Source organism: Leptosomus discolor, chromosome 6 (assembly GCF_034619465.1).
Source record: "Leptosomus discolor isolate bLepDis1 chromosome 6, bLepDis1.hap2, whole genome shotgun sequence".
Taxonomy (NCBI): Eukaryota; Metazoa; Chordata; class Aves; order Leptosomiformes; family Leptosomidae; genus Leptosomus; species Leptosomus discolor.
This window is the reverse complement of record NC_141396.1, coordinates 22,123,945-22,144,193: the sequence shown is the minus strand read 5'-3', so window position 1 is coordinate 22,144,193 and position 20,249 is coordinate 22,123,945. Positions and strand designations below refer to the sequence as shown.

At 45.9% G+C, this 20,249-nt stretch overlaps 2 protein-coding genes across 2 annotated transcripts in view; both read left to right on the top strand.

Moving 5' to 3' along the window:
* Positions 1-320: 320 nt before the first annotated feature.
* NDUFB8 (NADH:ubiquinone oxidoreductase subunit B8) lies at positions 321-4,741 on the top strand. Its single transcript, XM_086466672.1, has 5 exons — positions 321-420; positions 596-722; positions 1,912-2,011; positions 3,628-3,783; positions 4,509-4,741. Exons 1-5 carry the CDS (start codon positions 321-323, stop codon positions 4,599-4,601), a joined length of 576 nt encoding a protein of 191 aa, XP_086322798.1. The 3' UTR covers positions 4,602-4,741.
* A 2,414-nt stretch (positions 4,742-7,155) lies between these two features.
* Positions 7,156-20,249, top strand: part of SEC31B (SEC31 homolog B, COPII component) — a 34,127-nt gene continuing 21,033 nt past the window's right edge. Inside the window, exons 1-10 of the mRNA XM_086467097.1 lie at positions 7,156-7,169; positions 7,660-7,691; positions 11,756-11,844; positions 13,464-13,587; positions 14,022-14,217; positions 15,015-15,110; positions 16,184-16,324; positions 16,827-16,969; positions 17,195-17,294; positions 19,240-19,401. Of these exons, the coding sequence (XP_086323223.1) occupies positions 11,766-11,844; positions 13,464-13,587; positions 14,022-14,217; positions 15,015-15,110; positions 16,184-16,324; positions 16,827-16,969; positions 17,195-17,294; positions 19,240-19,401 (1,041 nt within the window). The 5' untranslated portion in view covers positions 7,156-7,169; positions 7,660-7,691; positions 11,756-11,765. The remainder of the gene's footprint in view (positions 7,170-7,659; positions 7,692-11,755; positions 11,845-13,463; positions 13,588-14,021; positions 14,218-15,014; positions 15,111-16,183; positions 16,325-16,826; positions 16,970-17,194; positions 17,295-19,239; positions 19,402-20,249) is intronic.

Sequence of the window (20,249 nt, the reverse complement as noted above, 5' to 3'; positions counted from 1 at the left end):
ATCCCATTGAGCATCGACTGGCTGCTCCGCGGGAGGCTGCCCCGCGTCCGGGAGGGAAAACCTGCCATAAATTCCCCTGTCCCCGCTTCAGGCGATGACAGCCAGAGCGAAATATCGCACCCCTGCCCCTTCCGGCCATTAACTCTTACGCCAATACTGTAACAACGGCGGCTGACTAAGCAGTGCTCCGGCCAGCGGGTTCTACTGCGCAGCGCAGCCCGTGGCTGGGCCCGCCCCACCCCCGCTGTGGCCCCGCCCCTGTCCGAGGGGCGGACGCGTCCCTACCGGCCACCGTCGGCCGCGCCTGCGCGGTGGAGGCGATGGCGGCGGCCGGGCTCCGCGGTGTCCTCTGGCAGCGGGCGGCCGCCCGGCTGTGGGCGGCGCGGGCCGCCGCGGCGGCGCCCCCGGGGGCGCGCGCGGGTGAGCGGGGAGAGGGAAGCGGGGGGGGGGGGGGGGGGCTCGGCCGAGGCGGATGTCCTTGGGGCGGCGGGCCGGTGCCTCCGGGGCCGGGGCGTGAGGGCGGCCCGACCTCCCCGGCCTGGCTGTGGTTGCCACCGGGGCCCGCGCCCACCCCGCCCTGTTGCTCTCCCGCCAGCCTCGGAAATGTCCAAGGATCTGCTGCCTGGGCCGTACCCCCGGACACCGGAGGAGCGCGCAGCCGCCGCGAAGAAGTACAACATGCGGGTGGAAGACTACGAGCCCTACCCTGACGACGGTTTCGGGTGAGCTGGGGGGGGCCGTGCCCCGCAGCCAGGGTGCAGGCTAAGGCCAGCACCTCCCGGCTTTGTGGGGAGGTACTGCAAGCTGGCAGTCTCCGTTGAGTGCTTGGAGGCGCTGTGTTGTGAGCTTAGAGCTTTGAAGGCACACGTCAGTGTTTTAAAACAGATGGAATGCGTTGGAGGCCCGTGTGAATAAAATACTGTATGAGATTCTTCATGTGCTGTTGTGATGCAAGGCTAAGACAGATGAACTGGATGGGCAGTATCAAGAAGAGTGTGGCCAGCAGGTCGAGGGAGGTTATCCTCCCCCTCTACTCTGCCCTGGTGAGGCCACATCTGGAGTTCTGTGTCCAGTTCTGGGCCCCCCAGTTCAAGAGAGATGAGGAACTACTGGAGAGAGTCCAGCGGAGGGCTATGGAGATGATGAGGGGACTGGAGCATCTCTGTTATGAGGAAAGGCTGGGAGACCTGGGGCTCTTTAGCCTGGAGAAGAGAAGACTGAGAGGGGACCTTATCAACACTTATAAATATCTAAAGGGCGGGTGTCAAGAGGATGGGGCCAGGCTCTTCTCAGTGGTGCCCAGTGACAGGACAAGGGGCAACGGGCACAACCTGGAGCACAGGAAGTTCTGCCTCAACATGAGGAAAAACTTCTTTACATTAAGGGTGACAGAGCACTGGAACAGGCTGCCCAGGGAGGCTGTGGAGTCTCCTTCCCTGGAGATACTCGAAACCTGCCTGGATGCAGTCCCATGCAACCTGCTCTAAGTGTACCTGCTTTAGCAGAGGGGTTCTGGTAGGAGGGACTGGATGATGGTAGCATTGTGTGATTCTGTGAAAGGCATTTCTGGAATAAAGGTTTCAGGAGATGTTTAAATGTTGAGGAATACTTTGATGTGTGCAAAATGCAAGACTACCTAGGTTCTGCATTTAAGTTGCATTTTCTTCCAGCTAGTATAGCCCAAAAAGGCCACTTTGAGGAGCACTGTTTGTTACAATGACTGGTATCAAGGTGATGGTTGTTGTGCTAGTTGCATGTATGTGTTTAAAACATTTATATATGTCGGAGGTATAAAACCGGTGATGCTTAAGTCTTTGATTTCCATAGGCTTATCCTGTAGTGTCTCCTACAAAACGTATCTAAATTAATACAGTTTTCTTGTATGTTGGGTTTTTTGTCTGTTTCTTACAGGTATGGTGACTATCCTAAGCTCCCTGATAAGTCTGCTCATGAGAGAGACCCCTGGTACCAGTGGGACCAGCCAGATATGAGGCATAACTGGGGAGAGCCGGTAGGAATGCTAGTAGCACTTTTCATTATGATTACAATGCTACTGTTACTAGATACTAACATGCACATCTTATTAGTGCTTTCTGTTTGATTCTTTGTGTAAGTGCATCCTCAAGTGCAGGTGTGTGTTGCCTGTGCAAGCAGGGACAGTCAGTTGGAAGGAAACTTAGGCTATGGCCATCAGGGTAAATAGTTTTAAAGTGCTGAGGAGTGTTAACCTCTTATTACCTATGGGGAGGGAGACTTTACAAACTTCAGTTTCCCTGTAGGAGTAGGAAAGTCTCGTCCATTTTCTTTACCTGGTCTGACTCTGTATGAGAGCTTATTTCAGAATAATTTAGCGAAGAAGTCATTGTTTGAGTAGAGTCCTTTTTGTACAATGGAAGTAGCTGTTGCTGCTTTATTACTCCAAGGTTATTTTGGGATAGAATACAAATAAGGAGTTTTTCTCAAAAGAAAGTTTGCAAGGTATCCTTAAGAGAAATGGATGACTAGAGCACATGTGCTAACTTTCAGTATCTAAGTTCCTCAGCCCCTCATCAGGAGGTACTTTTCACTTAGTGCCTGGTCTTTCTGTGAATGACTGCAATGTAACTGTGATTACTGAACCTGGCAATTGGCTGGAGCTCTCCCTCATGAAAGTAGAGATTATGTAAGCATGTGTATGTGCTACATCACAGTATAAATGTGCAAGAGCATCATAGTACGTGTGCCATGGTAAAGTCTGAAGTGCATGTTGTAATGACTGTAGAAGTGCATGAAAAAAAACGTCGTGATTCTGCTGTTGTGGTGCTGGGTACAGGAAGGCTCGTGTAGGTACCCTTATGCAGGGGATTGGCAGCAGGGGGCCAGGTGGAATATACTGGTGTGTCCCAGGTGTCAGCAGCTGTCTCTGTGTAGGCAGCTGAATTCTGCTCAGTCTGGCTCTCGGAGTTTGATAGTGAACGGCTGTCTATGCAGAGGGGAAAGCTGGGGAACCACAGGCAGTGTTTGAGCTGCAAATTAACGAGTTTCCTGTTTCCGTTAGTGTGAAAGGAAGACTCCAGGCAGAACGTGCTTAGGACTTCCCTACATAGGCTTCAAGGCAGAAGCTTAAATGCCCTTCTGCTTCAATTGGGAGGGGCGTTAGCTTGTTACCAGCCCTGCTCTGGTCACAGAGTAACAGTAGCAGGTGCTCTACCTGTTTTGAGGAACCAGCTTCCAAGTGGTGGGTAGGCTCCTTTGTTTGAAAGAACACTGCTACTTCTGTTTGGGTGTGTGACTGGATTGCTGTAGATGAGGGTACTGATTTATACCGTGCCTTTTTAGCAGTGCAGGGGAACAAATCTGAGGTGGGGTGATTATGTATATAAATACAAGCTGCTGCTATCCTGTAATTAAGTATATTGCCTGCTATGAGCATGGGATGGAATTTGGAGTCCTGAGTTTTACTGTAAGTGATGACTTGTTGTGACTGTAGGTAAATCACTTACCTCTTCTGTGGCTTTATCTCCACTTGCGAGGTGGAGATGATACAACTTCTGGCAGTTTCGTGAATGCCGTACAGTACTTCTTCACTTGACAGAAGCAGCTTGAGCACTGTTGGTGAATGTGCAGCCGTTTTCCTTTGTTCTTCAGATGCACTGGGACTTTGACATGTATATTCGGAACCGTGTTGATACATCCCCCACTCCAATTCCCTGGCACACCATGCGCAAACACTTCCTTGTCTTTTTGAGTACCATGCTGATCATGTTTGGTCTTGGACAGATCTATCCGTCTTACAGGCCTGTGGTGAGTGACACCCTTGGGGAAAGGGAGGAAGAGTAGCTGTGTTTCTTGTCACTGCCCATGCCCAGAAGAGTGGTTTTGCTGAAACCGTGCGATGAGTGTGAATGCAAACCCCTCCTGCTGGCAGGGGCTGGGCCACGGGATGTCCTGTGGCCTCATGCAGCCTGAGTTGTTCTGTTGACTGGCTTGGCTCAGCTCACAGGTTCTGTGTCGCAGGGAGCACTTCCCGTTCACAGGGAATGAACTAATCTTAAGCAATACTTCTTACCGTATGTATCCCTTCTTTGGTCTAGGTATTCTCCTTCCATGTGTGCGTCTTGTTCAAGGGATAGGCTTTATCTCTTCTATTGCCCTGGTTTTGGGTGGTTTTTTTTAGTTTATCTCATGGTCTGGATCATTTGGAATGTACTTCTGAGAAATACATCAGAAGACACAAACAGCTTTTGCAATATATTATCCTCATGCTGTGAGATGAACTGTTGGCTCACTAAATGCAAGACCACCTTGATATTTCTGTTAAAGGACATGGGTTTATACAAAGAGCTCTGTCCCTGAATTTACTTTTGTAGTACTCTAATTTTCCTGCTGAAGCACTTAAATAGAAGTTTGAGTTGTAAATGACAAGCCTTGATTTGGGTGGGGGTGGGATGGGATGAGACATTTTTCCCTTACTCCTTAATTTACTTGGGGAATGTGGTGAATTTGCTAGTCTTTCTCTCTCCTTGCAGGCACCGAAGCAATATCCTTTCAACGACCTGTATCTGGAGAGAGGAGGAGACCCCAATAAAGAGCCACCAGTGGTGACGCACTATGAAATCTGAAAGTTGTTGAAGTGCTACGTTTCTCCTGGGCCAGCTCTGCTGGGGATGGCATCTTCTCTAGTGTTCACTATGGCATATGTTAATGCTTGTTCTTCACCGTTCAGCCACTAACTGCAGTGAAATATATTGATGATACCTGCTGTGCGAGTTGTCCTCTGTTGATTTGAGAAGGCTAAACAATGGCCAATGAAATTGAATGACCTTTGCCATTTTTTTGAACAGGGCAAAGTCCTGAGTGTAGTCCTAGGACTGCTGCTAGTTTGTGTACCCTGGGCACAAACGTTCCTTAGCTAAGCCTGTTTTTGTAGGAGATACTGCCCGCTGCCAGGTGGCTCACTGCAGGCGCCGCTTGGAGTTGAACTGAAATGCTGTCATTTAATGTGAAATGACAAGAACCAGACTGGCAAGTGCCAGTGCTTTGGAGTCTCGTACTGTGTGAATAACTGTTCGTCCTTACTGGGATTTGGCTTTGACCTCTTCCTGTCTAGATGCCCTCTTCAGTGAAGCTTGCACAGCCAGTAGGGGGCACTAGCGAGGCCCAGAGCCTTGCAGCGCACAGCGTGACGCTGACAGCAGAGCTGTGAGCAGCAGTGGTAGGAAAAGGCCGACAAGCAAGTCCAACTCTGGCCAGACCTGTTCTGCGCCTGGGCTTTGGTCCCAGAGCACAGGTGCCCAAGTTGGTCCTGTATGGCCTGAGCTCATCCACTGGGACTGGAGTTATGTCTGACCCACGAAATCTGCCTGTCCTGCTGTATGCCGCTGGTGTAGGGCCTCCTATGACTTCATCAGCAGTTTGCTTGGGAAAGTTTTATGTACAATTTATTAAGCTCCTAGATTTTTCCAGCTCCACTCGTCCCTTAACATAAGTTTTTCCCCTTGTTACTGGAGGAGACAGTACCTTTAGTACTGATTTGCAATGAAAGTTCTCTCGACTCCCCTGTGCTTTCCTAGACCCTACTGTTTGGCTACAGGAGGGGGTGATCACAGAAGGCTAAGGGCTTGGGCTGTTCTGGGTGCTTCCATAAGCTGGGTGCTGTGCTCTGCTTTCAATTCCCTGTCATGACTCAGTGTTGTGCTTTAAGAGAAGCAGGTATTTGAAGATAGTGAGTTGTGATTTTTCAACCTATAAAGATTTTTTTACCCCAGATTCTAAAGGACAGTTAGCTTGATCTCTGTGAGGGGTTTCTGTAAGGGTTTGTGTTCAAGGGAGTTACATGACTGAATGCTAGGAAATACAAATATTTATGTGTAAATAAAACTAACCTCTTTGGAGGTCCTGAACAATCACCATTCCTCCTGGCTTTTGTAAGCTGTCACCTTCTCGTTACAGAAATGCTTACCTTTAAATTACAGATAATTATATTTTACGCCAGAAGTGTTTTTAAAGATTTTTTGAGCTGTGGCGACCTTGGAAATGGAATTCTGTTACAAAGTGTTGTGCAGGGGAAGGCACTCCTTAGGGATACTTCAGTAAGAATCACCATTCTACAGCAGTTATGTGACAGCACTGTATATCATGTTGTGAGGGTTGTGAGAGTCTTCAACTGAAAGTGAAAACGATCAGGACAGTAATGGCTGTTGTATCTTGGTGTATGTAAAGTGATGAGGCAGCAGTTGCACAGAGGCAGGTTGGGGCCCATCCAGCTTACTGTACTGCCTACACCCGGCTGCCCTGCCCCAGCGTTTGCTGCCTCCTGGTTTGGGGAGTTTCACATCAAGTCTGTATCTAACCAGTACCTTAACGATGTTTTTCTTCATGGAGAAGGTGTAATGGGTTGGGCGGAGAATATGGCTCGGAAATCCTTAAAAATGGGGTTTGTAGGTAGCAAACTTTCTTAGAACAGGAGAGAGGTGAGGGAAGGAGGTCTGAGCTCTTCTGCATATTTTTTTTCTTTTCCCCGGCAGCTAAAATGCTTTTAGGAAAATACATTCCTAAGCCGTCTGCCTTTCCCTTCTGCGTGTCCTCTCAGGAAGCCTGGGGCAGAGTTCTTCGGAGGGGGGTGACTTCAGAGGCAGCAGGCCCCGGCTCCCGTTACGGTGTTCCTTGGCCTACGGCACGAACCATTTCGGGTTAGTGGGCGGAGCAAATTCAAGTATCTTAAAAAGAGAAAAGGCGCCCAGCAGCCTTTTGGCTTGGGAGCCCCGTGCTGAGCCCCGGCTGTTGCCGGGGCCTTGCTCGCGGTGCCGCAGCGGAGGAAGAGACACCCCGAACCCGGCCAGGAGAGGCGGACAGCGCCGCCCGCGCGCACACGCGCTTTCGGGACGCACCCAAGGGGCGGCAGCGACCAGACCCCGCAAGGGGACGGGCTCCAGCACCCCTGTCGGCGGGGACGGCTCCCACTCTGTGCCGCCGCCCCGGCGCCCGGAGCTCCCGCCGCCGACCGAGGCTGGCGCCTGCGCAAGCAGGGCGGACGGCGCGCGTTGCCGCTGGCGCCGCGAGGGCGGGGTCACAGGCGGTGCTTCGCGGGCGGGGGCATTTCGGCTCCTGGCGGCCACCGTCGTGAGCACTTGGCTGCGGGAGCCTGTCGGGCTTGGGTCGGCGGCGCGGCGGGGACGGCCAGCGAGCCGGTAAGGGCTGCCGCCCGACCTCCCTCCTCCCCTGCCGCATCTGCTCCGCTCGGCCTGATGAGAGCGGCTGCTCCTGCCCCGGCCCTCGCGCCCCTCAGCCCCGCTACCGAGGGCGCGGGCCCGGGAGCCGCCCCCGGGCCGGGCCCATCCCCGCCGGCGGCGCCCCTGCCCTGCCGCGCCCCGGGGCCGGACCCCTCGCCCCCGGCCCTCCCCCACCCCGGCCTGCTTTGCTGCCCTGCTCGCCCTGGTGTCGCTGTGCTGGCTCCGTCCCCAAGTCCGTGGCTCCGTCCCTGCCCCGGGAACCCGGGAGCTTGCTTCCCCTCCGCCGGCTTCTGGGCAGCGGCAGGCGGGGAGCGCCTGGGGGGAGCGAGGCTGTTTGACCTGGGCCGCGGAGAGGCCTCTGGCGTAGCCGAGAGCCTCTTTTGCAACAGCCGGTGTCCGAGGTCAACGCCTTCTTCCTGGACCGTCCCTCTTTTTCACTATCCTACAGTGTAATGCTGTTGTGTGCTGCAAGCTGACTAGGTACGTGCATACGCACTCCTCCCATCTGTGCAGTGCTGTGACACTTAGCAATAGCTTCTGAAAGTACTCGGAGCACAAGAAGTTTCTTTATATACCGTGGGAGCTGTCATGGAGGAATGCCCTGAGCCCTACCCTGCAACCCCGCCTTGCAAACACCAGCGATTAGCTGAGATTAGTGTCTCTGTGCCTTCTGCCCTCTGTAATCGGGGTTTATAACAAGCATGTATGACAACAGCCTGGCTATAGGATATTGGGGAGCTGTGAGAGTGTCAGGGCAATGCGAAGGGAAGGGGTAGTTCGAAGATTTTAAATGGATGCTGGGATGACCCTAGGATGGTTTGTGTCTTAACCATTGTGTCATGGCTGAGAAGCCTTTTTCAGTTCTTAGGGTGGCTGCTTGTCGCCTCCTGTCACCTTGGACAAGTCTTTTCTGTTTTGCCCGTTTCACCTTTAGCTAAGGGGAATCAGGCTATCAGCTCCTTTGTGTGCTGTGCTGGAAGTCAAATGTCAGCAGGAACTGCTCAAAGAGAGATGGTTGGGTGTCCAGTGGCAGGAGGAGGACTGGGAAAGTCAGTAAGAGGGGATTTCTGATTGACAGTATTTGGGTGGTGCAAGAGAGACAAGGCCTTACTAGAGTGATACCAGAGATGATTATCGTGGCATCTTTGAAGGTCAATTAGCTGATACAACAACAACCGCAGCCTTTTAGGATGCGTTGTAAGGCACAAGTATTTCAAGTTAGTGTAGGTGGGGAATTTTTGCCTCTGTCAGCATTGCTTGCATGGTCCGTCATGGTTTGAGATCATGTGTTTTTGCTTTTCACTCTTAAGCTGTGTGCTGTCCATTTCCCAGTGGTGGGGAGTGCTCTGACCTGCTGGGTTTTGCTTTGCAGTGTTACCTTTTAAGGACACGGTACAGGAAGCCATGGCTGGGGCAGGCTGCGGGGAAATGCTTCTTCTGTGTCCTGTGACTCCCGTTGGGGCTGAGGTTCGTTAATACGTTAGATCTGTAATCGGATGTCTGTAGAAGGAGGAGGAATTGTCATGGTTAATTAATTAGAGGTCCTGAGAAAAGCATGAGCTTTCTCAGAAGTCTTAGGTGCTATTTTGGGAGATGACAGCAGGTGGCAATCTCTCCCTAAAAAGTCTCATGGGGCAGAGTCGGGTGCTTGTGGATTTTTCTCAGGCAGCCACAAGAGGTTGCTAAAGAAGTTTTTCCTGCTTTAAGGCTCGTCAGTCCTGTCCTGAATACAGACATGCACAGTGTATAGAAGGATCGTTTCTCTAAGAGTAAGACTCAAATCAGGCTTTTTTTTTTTTTTTTCCTTCCAAACTCAAAGCCCACTGATTTAAGGAGGAGGTGCTGCTGTATCCTTGTAGAACCTCAGTTGCAGTGGAGCTAAACTGATAGGAGGTGCTTAAGAGATGGTGTGATACTGTGGTCTTGGCTTCTTACACATCTCCTGTGGGCCTTCTCAAGTCTGTTGGTACTACTGCTGCTTTGCCTTGAGGGCCAGGGATGCAGTGTACCTGTTCAATACCTATGATCCAGCACTTCTGCAGTTGTTCTGTTGATCTTGAGCCACTCTAAAAGGTGCCTTGTTTGCTTTCCTATGTCTGGGTGAGTTATCATGGGCAAGACACTTTACCTTCATGTTTACCTTTACACACTTAAGTCTGTGAAAAGAAAACAGTAATGTTGACTTTCTTGTGCAAAGTACTCTATTGACAAGAAAAACTGGACAATTGATCAGTGCTGTTCTGTGCATTTTTTTGTGGCTTGTCTTTGTTTGCCTGTTAAATGCAAATTGTGCCAGCCATGCAGTCAGCCAGCACAGAGCATAAGGAGTGGGAGCTTGTACCATTCACCTGGGTAAGTTTGTGATGATTGTGCTCTTCATTGCTTCCTCACCAGCTGATTTACTAGAGGGAAAAGGTTTCTTGGCCTTTGTCTAATAATGTTCTCAAAAGCCAAGAAGCAGCGAGGCCTGTATGTACAGCCAGCTCTTACAATTGATGGATTGTAACTGGAGAAGGAAGAGGCAAGAAAGGGCCTGGCAAGGAACATACAGGCTGTCCTGCTCCCCCACATCAGTGGGGTCAAGTGGTGCTTTGTGCAGTAGTAGGCTGTTGCTAGAATATTTACCTGACTCCTCCTGGTTGAAGAGAGGACAGTTCCTGAGCTAGTATGGGAGACAGATGAGTGGGAACTGGAACTTTGTGGCAGAGAGAATGTGATGTAGCCCTAATGAGTACTCTGCAAAGTGTGTGCTGGAAGACAGGAAAGTAAGCTTTAGAGGTCTGTTATGGTGATGAGGAGGAGGTGACATTTCCATGTCTGCCTGAGGAAGTAGTTGCATTTGTCTTATTGTACAAGAGTTCTGTTCAGATTGCTCTGGGCCTCAGCTAAGTTGGGATAAGTTTAATGTGAGAATAGCGATAGGCACTTTGAGCTTTGGGAGATACTACTGCAGACTAATGCTAAAAAGCATTAAATAAATTCTAATCAAACAGCATACCCTGATAGTGCATGGGGGAGAGCTTCTGACTGGTGATGGAGAAGAAACCCAAAAAAGAGTATGGAGTTATTAGCCAGGAGGTTCAAGCCGAAGAAGCAATGCTGAACAGATTTCCCTGTGTGTGGGCCTCAGGAGGCCATAGCTTCATATAAGCCACAAAATGACGTAAGGCTTTTTCAAAGCTGGTTGGTTGGGGTTTTTTTGGACCATTTAGCCAGACCACAGCAAGCTGCCTTTATGAACTTGGTTACAAATAAACACCCATACTCTGGCCTGAGTAAGGCCAAACTGTGAAGCACTGGCACTTGCAGCCTTGCGTCTGAAGAGAAGGCCATGTGATGCAGACTGTAATTTAACTGTCAGCCCAGCTAATACAGTGTCAAGTAACAAGGAGAGGTTAATCACAGCGAGCTGGCAAGATGCAGCATGTTTTGCTGTGCTGCCTGCTGACAGTTTTACTTTATTCAGCATGATATCATCTGAGTGCGTAGTTAGCAGCTCTGTTTAGCTAGAGTTAAAAGACTGCACTGCAGCCAAGCTCAAAAGGTTTAGGAACTGTTCATGAGAGTGACCCTGCTAGCCTGTGAATGGTATGTCCACACATCATTTATGTTACTGACATGCCTAGAAGGCCTGGGCGTAGTCTGGGATAGGAAGGTGCTGGGTGCTTTCTTCTCAGCAAGAACAGGATCTTATGTGGAACAATAATTCATATTTATACTCATTTTTGCAACCTCCGGGCTGCCTGCTGTGTTTGACTTTCAATTATCTCACTACATTGTTGCCCAACTAATCTCTCTCCAATGACATGTGGATATTGTGCTCCCATTTTACAGGTGTCAGTTGATCTATCCAGAGTAAATAAAAATAATTCTTGTCAGAGCTGAGATTGAAACCCGGCAGTTACTTCTGGATCACTTCTTCTCACCTTCTACCACTTACAGACTCAAGCAGAAAATCGAATTATTTTTTTCCTTTTGCTTCTCAGAGGAACGAGAACAAAGTACATTAACTGAATTGGCACATGATAGCATTGCACTTTGTTTTCTGTTGCCACGTCACTTTTCTGCTTGGAATTTAGCCTGCCCTGAGATTCCTTCTGCTCCCTTTTTGCCTATGTATGTACTGGCATTAGCTTGTTCAGAGAGAGCAACTAGTGCTTTGCAAATACATTTGTTTAAATTAATTTCTGCAGCTGATTTAAACCAGCCTGGACTGAAGACTTGAGTATGTTAATTTAGACCCCCTTCCTTTTACTGAAACTCTCCTGTGATTGGAGTATACGAAAAAAGAGAGCTGTATATGAAAGAAAGTCTGAGATCAGACAGCTGAGATTGTTTGGGGTTTTTTTGATGAACTCTAAAATACCCTAATTCATTCCTGTGAAACTGTATTCACTAGCTCAAGAAGTAACAAGTAACCTCTCTCTATTGAGAACAATTTGTTCAGTAGGTACCTTTGTAAGATGGATATTTTGTTACTGGTATGATTATTTTCATGTTGACTGTATCCAGCTATTCTAACCACTCTGTGAAATTTCTTCTAGAGCCTGGAAAATGAAGCTAAAGGAAATTGAGCGAACAGCTGTCCAGGCATGGAGTCCAGCAAACAACCACCCCATTTATCTAGCAACAGGTAAATTTCTTCACAATTTGTGAAAATTAAACTATGAGTCACAGAGAGATTTTATGTAGAGTTGTATTTGCTTTAACTTTCAACAATTCCCACTTTAATAATCTCTGGAAAACTTCCAGGCAATATACTGAAAACGTTACAACCTTAATTTTTTTTTAAAGTAACTGGAGAGGATTATTCGTATGCCCAGCTTTGACACCGTAAAGGCCAGTGACTTTTTCAAAGAGTGAATACATGGCTTTTTTGATCTAACTTGTAATTAAATCTTTATGGACTCCAACACCTGCTTACTGTAAAAATTAGAACAAAATAAGATAGGTTACTTGGTATGTCTATGGAAAAAAAAAGTTCATTCTAATCATGCTCATTTAAGCTCACTTTTACTTCGTAGGTCTCCAGACATTATCATGTGGTTTGGCAATCAAATAAGAAAAATCTCTTCTCTCTGAAGTTGCATGTTTTGGTTATCATTCAATTTTCAGTATTTCTGCAATACCTTAAATTTGCATTTTGTTGATATTATTCATTGTTATAATAAATTTATTTCCTGAAGCACAAAGTCAGCCTGTTCATGAGTTGGCAGTGGGCGAGTTTAGTGTCTGTGGAACCAACAGCTTGGGTTGTCTGCCCAACATGACAACTATTCAGCTTTGTCTCCTGCCTGGTTTGTGCAGCGCTGCCATGTTGTTTTACTTTTTTTTTTTTTTTTTTTCAAGGATGACTGTCAAAAGAAAGTGACAAAAGTTCGCCTGTTGCCTTAAAAGCAACTTTACCATTTTTGGGGTAAACGGTCTGGTTTTTGTTCCTCTAATAAGGACAGATTTTTGGTTGGATCAAAGGTCTTGACTTCAGTCTGCTTTAGATCAGAAACTACCTAGTTTCATAATTTGCACTGCTTTTTAATAGTCTCTTGGGCACTTTCCATGCCATAGGCAGTTACAAAGCACCTCTGTGGTAACTGTGTGACTATTTGCTAGGCAGTGTCCCATTAGGCAATGTTAAATCTATTTTTAGCTTTTATTCCATAAGCTAGGGAGAAGGAAGGAAGCCACCACTGTGTGACTGCTAGCTGTCCATGGATCATTGGGTAATATTTATTTGGCTAAGGTTGAAGAACTTTTGCTGTAGACCAGATTCAGAAGGTTTGATCAAGACATACGGTCATAGTTGAGGAGCAGTATTTGGGATCGTACTTGTAGCTGGGTTTCATCATGCGACTGCATTTGCAATTTAGGTAAGGACTTAATATCAGAAGCTTAGGTGGTCCTACCCTGGCAGGGGGGTTGAACTAGTTGATCTTTTGAGGTCACTTCCAACCCCTAACATTCTGTGAGTCTGTGATACGAAGCCACATATATGACTTATATTTATCCCAAGAGAGAAAGGTATTTGCACAACAGTGACCCTGGTGCCCAGAATTTCTTGAAACAGTTCTAATTTCTTTCAAAGTCTTTGTCGTAATTGTTGATTCTTCTTTTTGAGGTGTTCAAATATGTCCTCTCCTTGAACAGGCACAACCAAGTTGACTATCAAGAATAGGTTTCCAGTTCATTGCTCTTTTTGTATCTTGTGCTCTTGAAAAAAAGTGCCCACTTGTTTTGCCCTTGTACTTCTGCTAGGAACATCTGCCCAACAGCTGGATGCATCCTTCAGTACAAATGCCACCTTGGAAATATTTGAGGTTGACTTCAGAGATCCCTCCCTGGACATGAAGCAGAAAGGAACACTTCCTGCCTCAAACAGGTACTGGAGACTCATACTGATGTATCAATCAGTGGAACTGCAAAGGCTTTTTCTGGTACGAGAAGGGAGAAGAGGAGATTTTTGGGGTATAAAGTGATCTGTTGGATCAGTTGACCTCTGCCTTCAAGAACTGAAGATTTTTGTTGACACTAATTACGTTGGGTGTAAAAGTACAGCAGCTGGACCATTGTAGAAGTCTGAAAGGACTTATATGGTAGTCAGTCAGGAGAGTCATTCTGTATCATGTGAATTTGCTGGGGCTAATGATTTGCCATAAGGAGACTAGAGGGATGGTTAAATGGTTATTTAAGGTGCAGACTGATGGTTATGTTTGATAGGTCGAAATATGGAGGTGGTTTTTGGTAATGCAGAAGGGTGTCTTGACTTCCACAAAATATTGTGGCCTACACCGGCTTTATTTTTTTCTTTTTTAGGTTTCATAAGCTGATCTGGGGTAACTTTGGAAATGGGTCCCTGGAGTCTTCTGGAGTGGTCATTGGTGGAGGGGATAATGGTGTACTGACAATGTACAGTGTGCACCGCATCTTGGCTTCGAAGAGCGAGCCTGTAATTGGGCAAACAGAGAAGCATTCAGGTCCTGTTCGAGCTCTTGACTTCAACCCTTTCCAGGTATGCAATGTTGAGATACTTACAACCAGATGAAAACTAACCTCCATATTAAAAAAAAAAAAAAATGTTTTTCCCTTGTGCATAGTGATTCATAAACTGAAGAAACAGTTTTTAACTTGAAAGAAGTATGGTAGTTTTGACACAAGGCTGGTTTGGGACTTTGGATTTGGTTTCTGTTCACAGCTTTGCCACTGAATTCCTCTGTGACATTAATCCAGTCTCTTACCTCTCTGTAAAAGCGTGCATAGTAATACTGTTACATGTTAGACCATTATCCATTTGAAATCAGAACTTTTTTTATTTGTTCAGTTGGTGTCTAATTCAGTGGGGCTCTGATTGCACTTGAAGGGACTGCAACATAAGCGAGTAGTGAACAGAACACAAGTTCTTGTGGTAGCACAAAGGCAAACTGAAAGTTGTCTGCAGATCTTTGTGGGAAGCTGCTCTTCTCAGAAGAAATGTCCTTGGTGCTGGGATGCAGGGCAAAGGCTCAGCTGGCCAGGGACAGTAGTTTCCAGGCCCGTGGCAGAGTTTCACGATGAGTAACACCAGACACCTGCACGTGTAGCTTGCTAGACAAATTTTAAGCAGGTCTGTGCCATGGCACAGCTGATGGCAGGGAGGCCAGAAGTGTCCTTGGTTTATAATGCAGTTAGTATCTTTCTGCTTACCACTGGCTGTGAAATGCAGCTCTCATCTGACTTTGGAAGCTTTGGGGTTTTTGCTTACATTTATTTCTTAAGAAATCTGTGCTCTTTCTCTTTGGAACTCAGCTGAGCTTTTCTTTTTTTCTACAGACTAACCTTTTGGCTTCTGGAGCCAATGATTCTGAAATTTTCATCTGGGACTTGAATAACTTCAGTGTGCCTATGACTCCAGGGGCTAAATCACAGGTAAATGAGCTTTCTTCTGGGCAATACCCCTGCAGTTTCATCTCTCATTAGGCAAGGCAAAAAGAGGTAAGTGTGTGAAGCCAGCATGGAGTCTGTGAAGGGGAAATGACGTCTTTCAGAAGAAAGGTGAGTCAGAACTAACTGATCAGCTTCATTCTGGGGAGGTGGAAAGTGTGTTATAAGGGGAGGGGAGGTAGGCTGTCAAGCTCTGGAAGGATGCACTTTGCATGGATGGCTAAGCTCTTTGTGGATTTGAATCAAGTAACTGACCAGTTTATCTTATGATCCGGCTGGGGCATGTGTGGTGGATTAAGAAGGCTTATTGGACTTTCTCTCGGGAATGAATTTACTTCAGGCTTCAGCTGAAGCTTTTCATATCTCATGAAAGTAATATCCCTAGCAGAGCCAGTGAGCCATTTAATGCATCTTGGCTATTACTCCCAGATAATGTTTTCTGAGTTTGAAGAGGAAGAAGCTTCTGGTCTTCTGATGCTGATTATTTTATTCAGGGCAATCAGCTCCTGAAAGTGAAAAAATCATAGTAAACTTGCCTAAAGTCAGACCAAGTTTTTCCTACAATAAGCCTCCCATTTACCTCCTTGCCTGTCTCCTGCATTGCAGGAGATACAGTAACAGTAATTAGCCTTGAATGCTTCATCATTTTCCATCTCACTGCACCCCTGAAATGTTGCACAAGGTCATCTTTCCATTTAAGTTTATCCCAGGAGTCAGGGTAGAAGCATCTATGTTCTCTCTTGATTGATTTATGACACATTTGGCCAATGCAGAATCCAGTACCTGCTCCCAGAATGCAAAGGTGCTTTTCCAGGTGACACTTCCCCATAGAATTTGACTGTCCACTGTACATTCTGAATAAAGGACTTTTCATGCTCCCTAGCATGCTGCCAGTCTTTCTGGTCAGTGCTGCTCTTTCCAGTTAGTTGATTGATCAGTGATTGAAGAGAGAAATCTGTATATCCTCAAATCCCTTGGTTAAGCTAGTGATAGAATCCTGTGATCAGTGTTCCCTCAACATGGGAATAATGGATGTGTGGCCTCTTCTATCTTGGCAGCCCTATGAAGACATCAGTGTGGTGTCCTGGAATCGGCAGGTGCAGCATATCCTGTCCTCCGCTCACCCCAGTGGCAAGGCTGTGGTTTGGGACCTCAGGAAGAATGAGCCTATCATCAAAGTCAGCGACCACAGCAACAGAGTGAGTGGAGGAAAGACTGTGTTTCTGACTCACTTACAACATGCCACATATGACTGCAAAGCAGTGGCACAGGCTTTTAGGATCAAGTGTTTTTATTGTGGGAGCTGTTGGGGCTCGTTCTCTTGGAGCTGTAGCATCAAAGCACCTCTCTCTTTTTTTCCCTAATGAAATGAAGGAACAAGACCCCTAGCTGTTCCTAAAATTAGGGCACCCTTGCATTCAATGTCTATGTTTACAGCTCATTTATGAGAACCCTCCTGCGTTTTAATCCCTGTTGTCTTCCTAGATCAGCTTTGAACTAGTCCTTCAACTTCTGTGTGATTAGTGTTTTTTTGCTATGTAGAAGGTAGAAATACTTGCTTCCCACAGAAAGACGTTGCTAGGTTTGCTTTATGCCAAGCATTCTAGGCGAGTTAAGTGCAGAATGATGTGGCTGTCGGCCATTTTTGCTACTGTCAGCTTGCTTTGCTGAATTTTCAGCCTATGCTATTTTTATACCCAGATGCATTGCTCAGGAATGGCCTGGCATCCGGAAGTTGCAACCCAGCTAGTCCTTTCCTCTGAGGATGACCGCTTGCCAGTGATCCAAATATGGGACTTACGTTTTGCTACCTCTCCTTTGAGCCAGCTGGAAGGGCACACGAGGTGAGGGCCTGCTTGTTGTGTTGCCTTTTCAAGGACCTCCATCTTTAAAAGGTAGACATCTGGGACCCTGGAGTTAGGTGAACTATGATTTTTTGCTAGGCCTGCTTCGTTTCACAGATAAATCTGGTTGAGGGCAGAGATGAGAACTAGCATTTCTGCTGCTTTCTTGGTGACAGCGTGGGAGAGTGGACCGAGTATAACTGATTTCTTTCTGATCTATTTTAGGGGAGTTCTCTCTGTCTCTTGGTGCCAGGCTGACCCTGAACTACTTTTGAGTAGTGCCAAAGACAACCGGATCTTGTGCTGGAACCCAAGTATGGGGGAGGTACATAACCACAGCTATAAGTACACATGGTCTGCTTTGTACAGAGTTGTGTGCTATGCTGTGTGTGTGTCCCTTCTCTGTGTCCCTGTGGAGTGCCGGTGTCATTTCCTCCAGTATGTCTTCTGCACTCTTCCTGTCTGGAGTGAATGAAAGTGTTGTTCATATCCAGACTGAAAACAATGGTCAGGCAGATTTTCTCTGATATGTCTGTATCCAGAGATCATAGAGGGAAGAAAGCTTTAACTAAAACTTAGTTTCAGCTAATTATGAGTACTCATGCTATGTTCATAGATGTAGTGTTCTCTGTGTCCATTTGTTTCTTCTTCTTCAATCTCCTAGGGTAGTAAGTTTTGGGGGGAAAGACTTGAAGGAAAATGGGGCACATTTGTTAGGGTCATTGAGAGGGGAACAATGCAATTAAATATGTGTGTAAACTTTATTCATAGTACAGTGGTCTCACATGTATGTGCATATCTAGTCATATATCTCAAAATTACCATCTTTGAAATATTTTGGTATCACCTGAATTAAAATAGGACTGTGTAAAAAAATTTTCTGCACACCTACTCATTCAATGCTCAATTTCTGGATAAAACTGAATTTTGAACAAAATTCATGCAGTTGATCTTGATGATAGCATGGGGAAAGTACTCTAACAGTAGTGAACAAAATTTAGCAGGGAGCCCGAAGCTGGATTCATTTCATGAGATACCCTTTATGGTCACGGGACCACCTTTGCCTTGGAGGCATGGAAAAAAATTAATCCATTTTCGTGAAATGCATAAAATGCTGCTGTTGTGTTTTCATGGGATTTGATGCTCACTCGGTACAGATGTCTAGTGGTTAGAAGAGAATCAGATTCTGAAATATTCCTGAAGTCTAATTTTTACTAAAGTCTTTTCACTGTGTTTTAGGGGAAAAAATTAAAAAACAATTTTAGTGCAGCTGGCTCATCTTTATGCATGCTGCTGTAGATTTGCAGCATCCAAATTAATTAAAGTCAATTTAGGCATTTATGCACAAACTATTGTTTTGAGCGTCTTCTTGACTTGGTACTAATGAACAGAAAAATTTCAGGTAATACAAAAATTGGGAAGGTTTTCAATAGTAAGGACAGTACAGTTAAACAGAATGGCTGATCTGCTGACTTTGTGGGAAGGATTGTTTTTTTGGGGGGATATTTGGGGTTAATTTGTTTCTTCTTCTTTTTTTTTTTTTTTTTTTTTTTTCATAATTTAGCAATCCAGATTTTAACATAAGCAAATGCAAGGTTTTATACCTGGGAACAGAAAATGCAGATTATGTTCTCACAGAGGAATCTGTGATTCTCTGTGCTTTGTACCTGTGAGGCATAAAGGAAATCTCTTCATGTTACACACCAGAGGTTCAAAGTCAAGATTGTGTTAGTGAGTTGCCCAACATCAGGCAGGAAATCTGTGACTGAGCCATGAATTGAACTGTGGATTTTTGAGTGCTGGATCAGAAACTTTTGGCTGTAGTTCATCTGCAACTATTACAGTCCTCTTTTGTTGTACTACTTTTTTCTGTAGGCTTTAATTTTCTGTGTCAAAGTTGTTCTTCCAGATTATGCTTTCTGTTTACATGTTCTTTCTCATGACACCTTCTTGCCTTTTGGCTTCTGGTTTTCTTGTGTTGTTTTCTGGTGTGTCTCCTTTGGTTTACAGCAGGTGTGACAGTACTGACTTGTTGCTTTCACATTTTGTTCTACAATCAGAATCCTATAGTATAGCAGCTTTCTGTGGCTTTCTACTGTTTGGGCTCAATGTGCTATAACATGGTTGCAATGAGTCCTTCAAGAAGCAAAAATAAGAGACTTGTATACAATGGTGATACATAAATAAAGGGTGACGTGCTGTGGACAAGTAATTGGGGAAAGCAGGGGACTGTTCGTGTTGTGCTTCTGCCTTCTCTCTTTCTGAGATAGGTGGTTTACGAGTTGCCCATTCGGAGTCAGTGGTGCTTTGATGTCCAGTGGTGTCCTAGGAATCCTTCAGTCTTCTCTGCTGCCACTTTTGATGGGTGGATCAGCATTTATTCTGTTATGGGCGGGAACTTAGAAGCTCAGCAGAAGACACAGGCTGACAAGGTAAAGTCCTGTGAACGTGTTATGGCTTGACAGATTGGTGATGACTGACTTCTGAGAGCATTAGAAGCACACATATGTAACAGGACAATTTTTAAGTGACGCAGTCTGTCCCACCCACCAGGACGTATAGCTGTATGGTGTGGGGACTTAATATCCACCAAGTCCCAAAGGGACTACGTTGCCTCTTGACAAAGGTTTCTCAGTATTTCTTGTAAAATTCATTGAAGTGTATAAAGAGAACCAAGATCAAGTGTGGTTTTGATGTTGTATGTTTTTTATGGTTATTACTACTAGACTAAAAATAAAGCAGCACACCTGTTAGAGCAACAAGCTTGACTTGTCATTAGGCTAAATTGAATACTTTGATACTAATTAATAGAACATGTTATTCTTTATTAGTTCAGAAAAGAATTTTTAAAAATAGCTTATAAGCCTCTAATAGTAATTTTCGTCAAGTCAATTGACTATAACTTGGAGCATGTTAATATTTTGATACTGAAACCCATTACTTAACCAATGAATAGATGGGCAAACTCTGAACAGATTAAATGTTAGTACTGTCTAAAGTTTTAGGTTTAATCTGGTGTCTAGTGTTTTAATTCCCTCTCTCTCTCCCAGCCAATAAATGCCTTACAATACAGATTTTAAGAGAATATGTAAGAGCTGACTTCAGTGTTATTTATATAGTAATTTACAGCTGACTGAGTTTGGTTTCCTAGGATTTGCAAGAGAAAGAAAATACTTTATCAAGCAACAGCTGTAGGAGATTAAGGATTTATTTAACCCATGGAGCATTTTCTTTCTGTGCATTCTTCATGTGCATGCGCCACACTTCAGTTCTTCAAAAC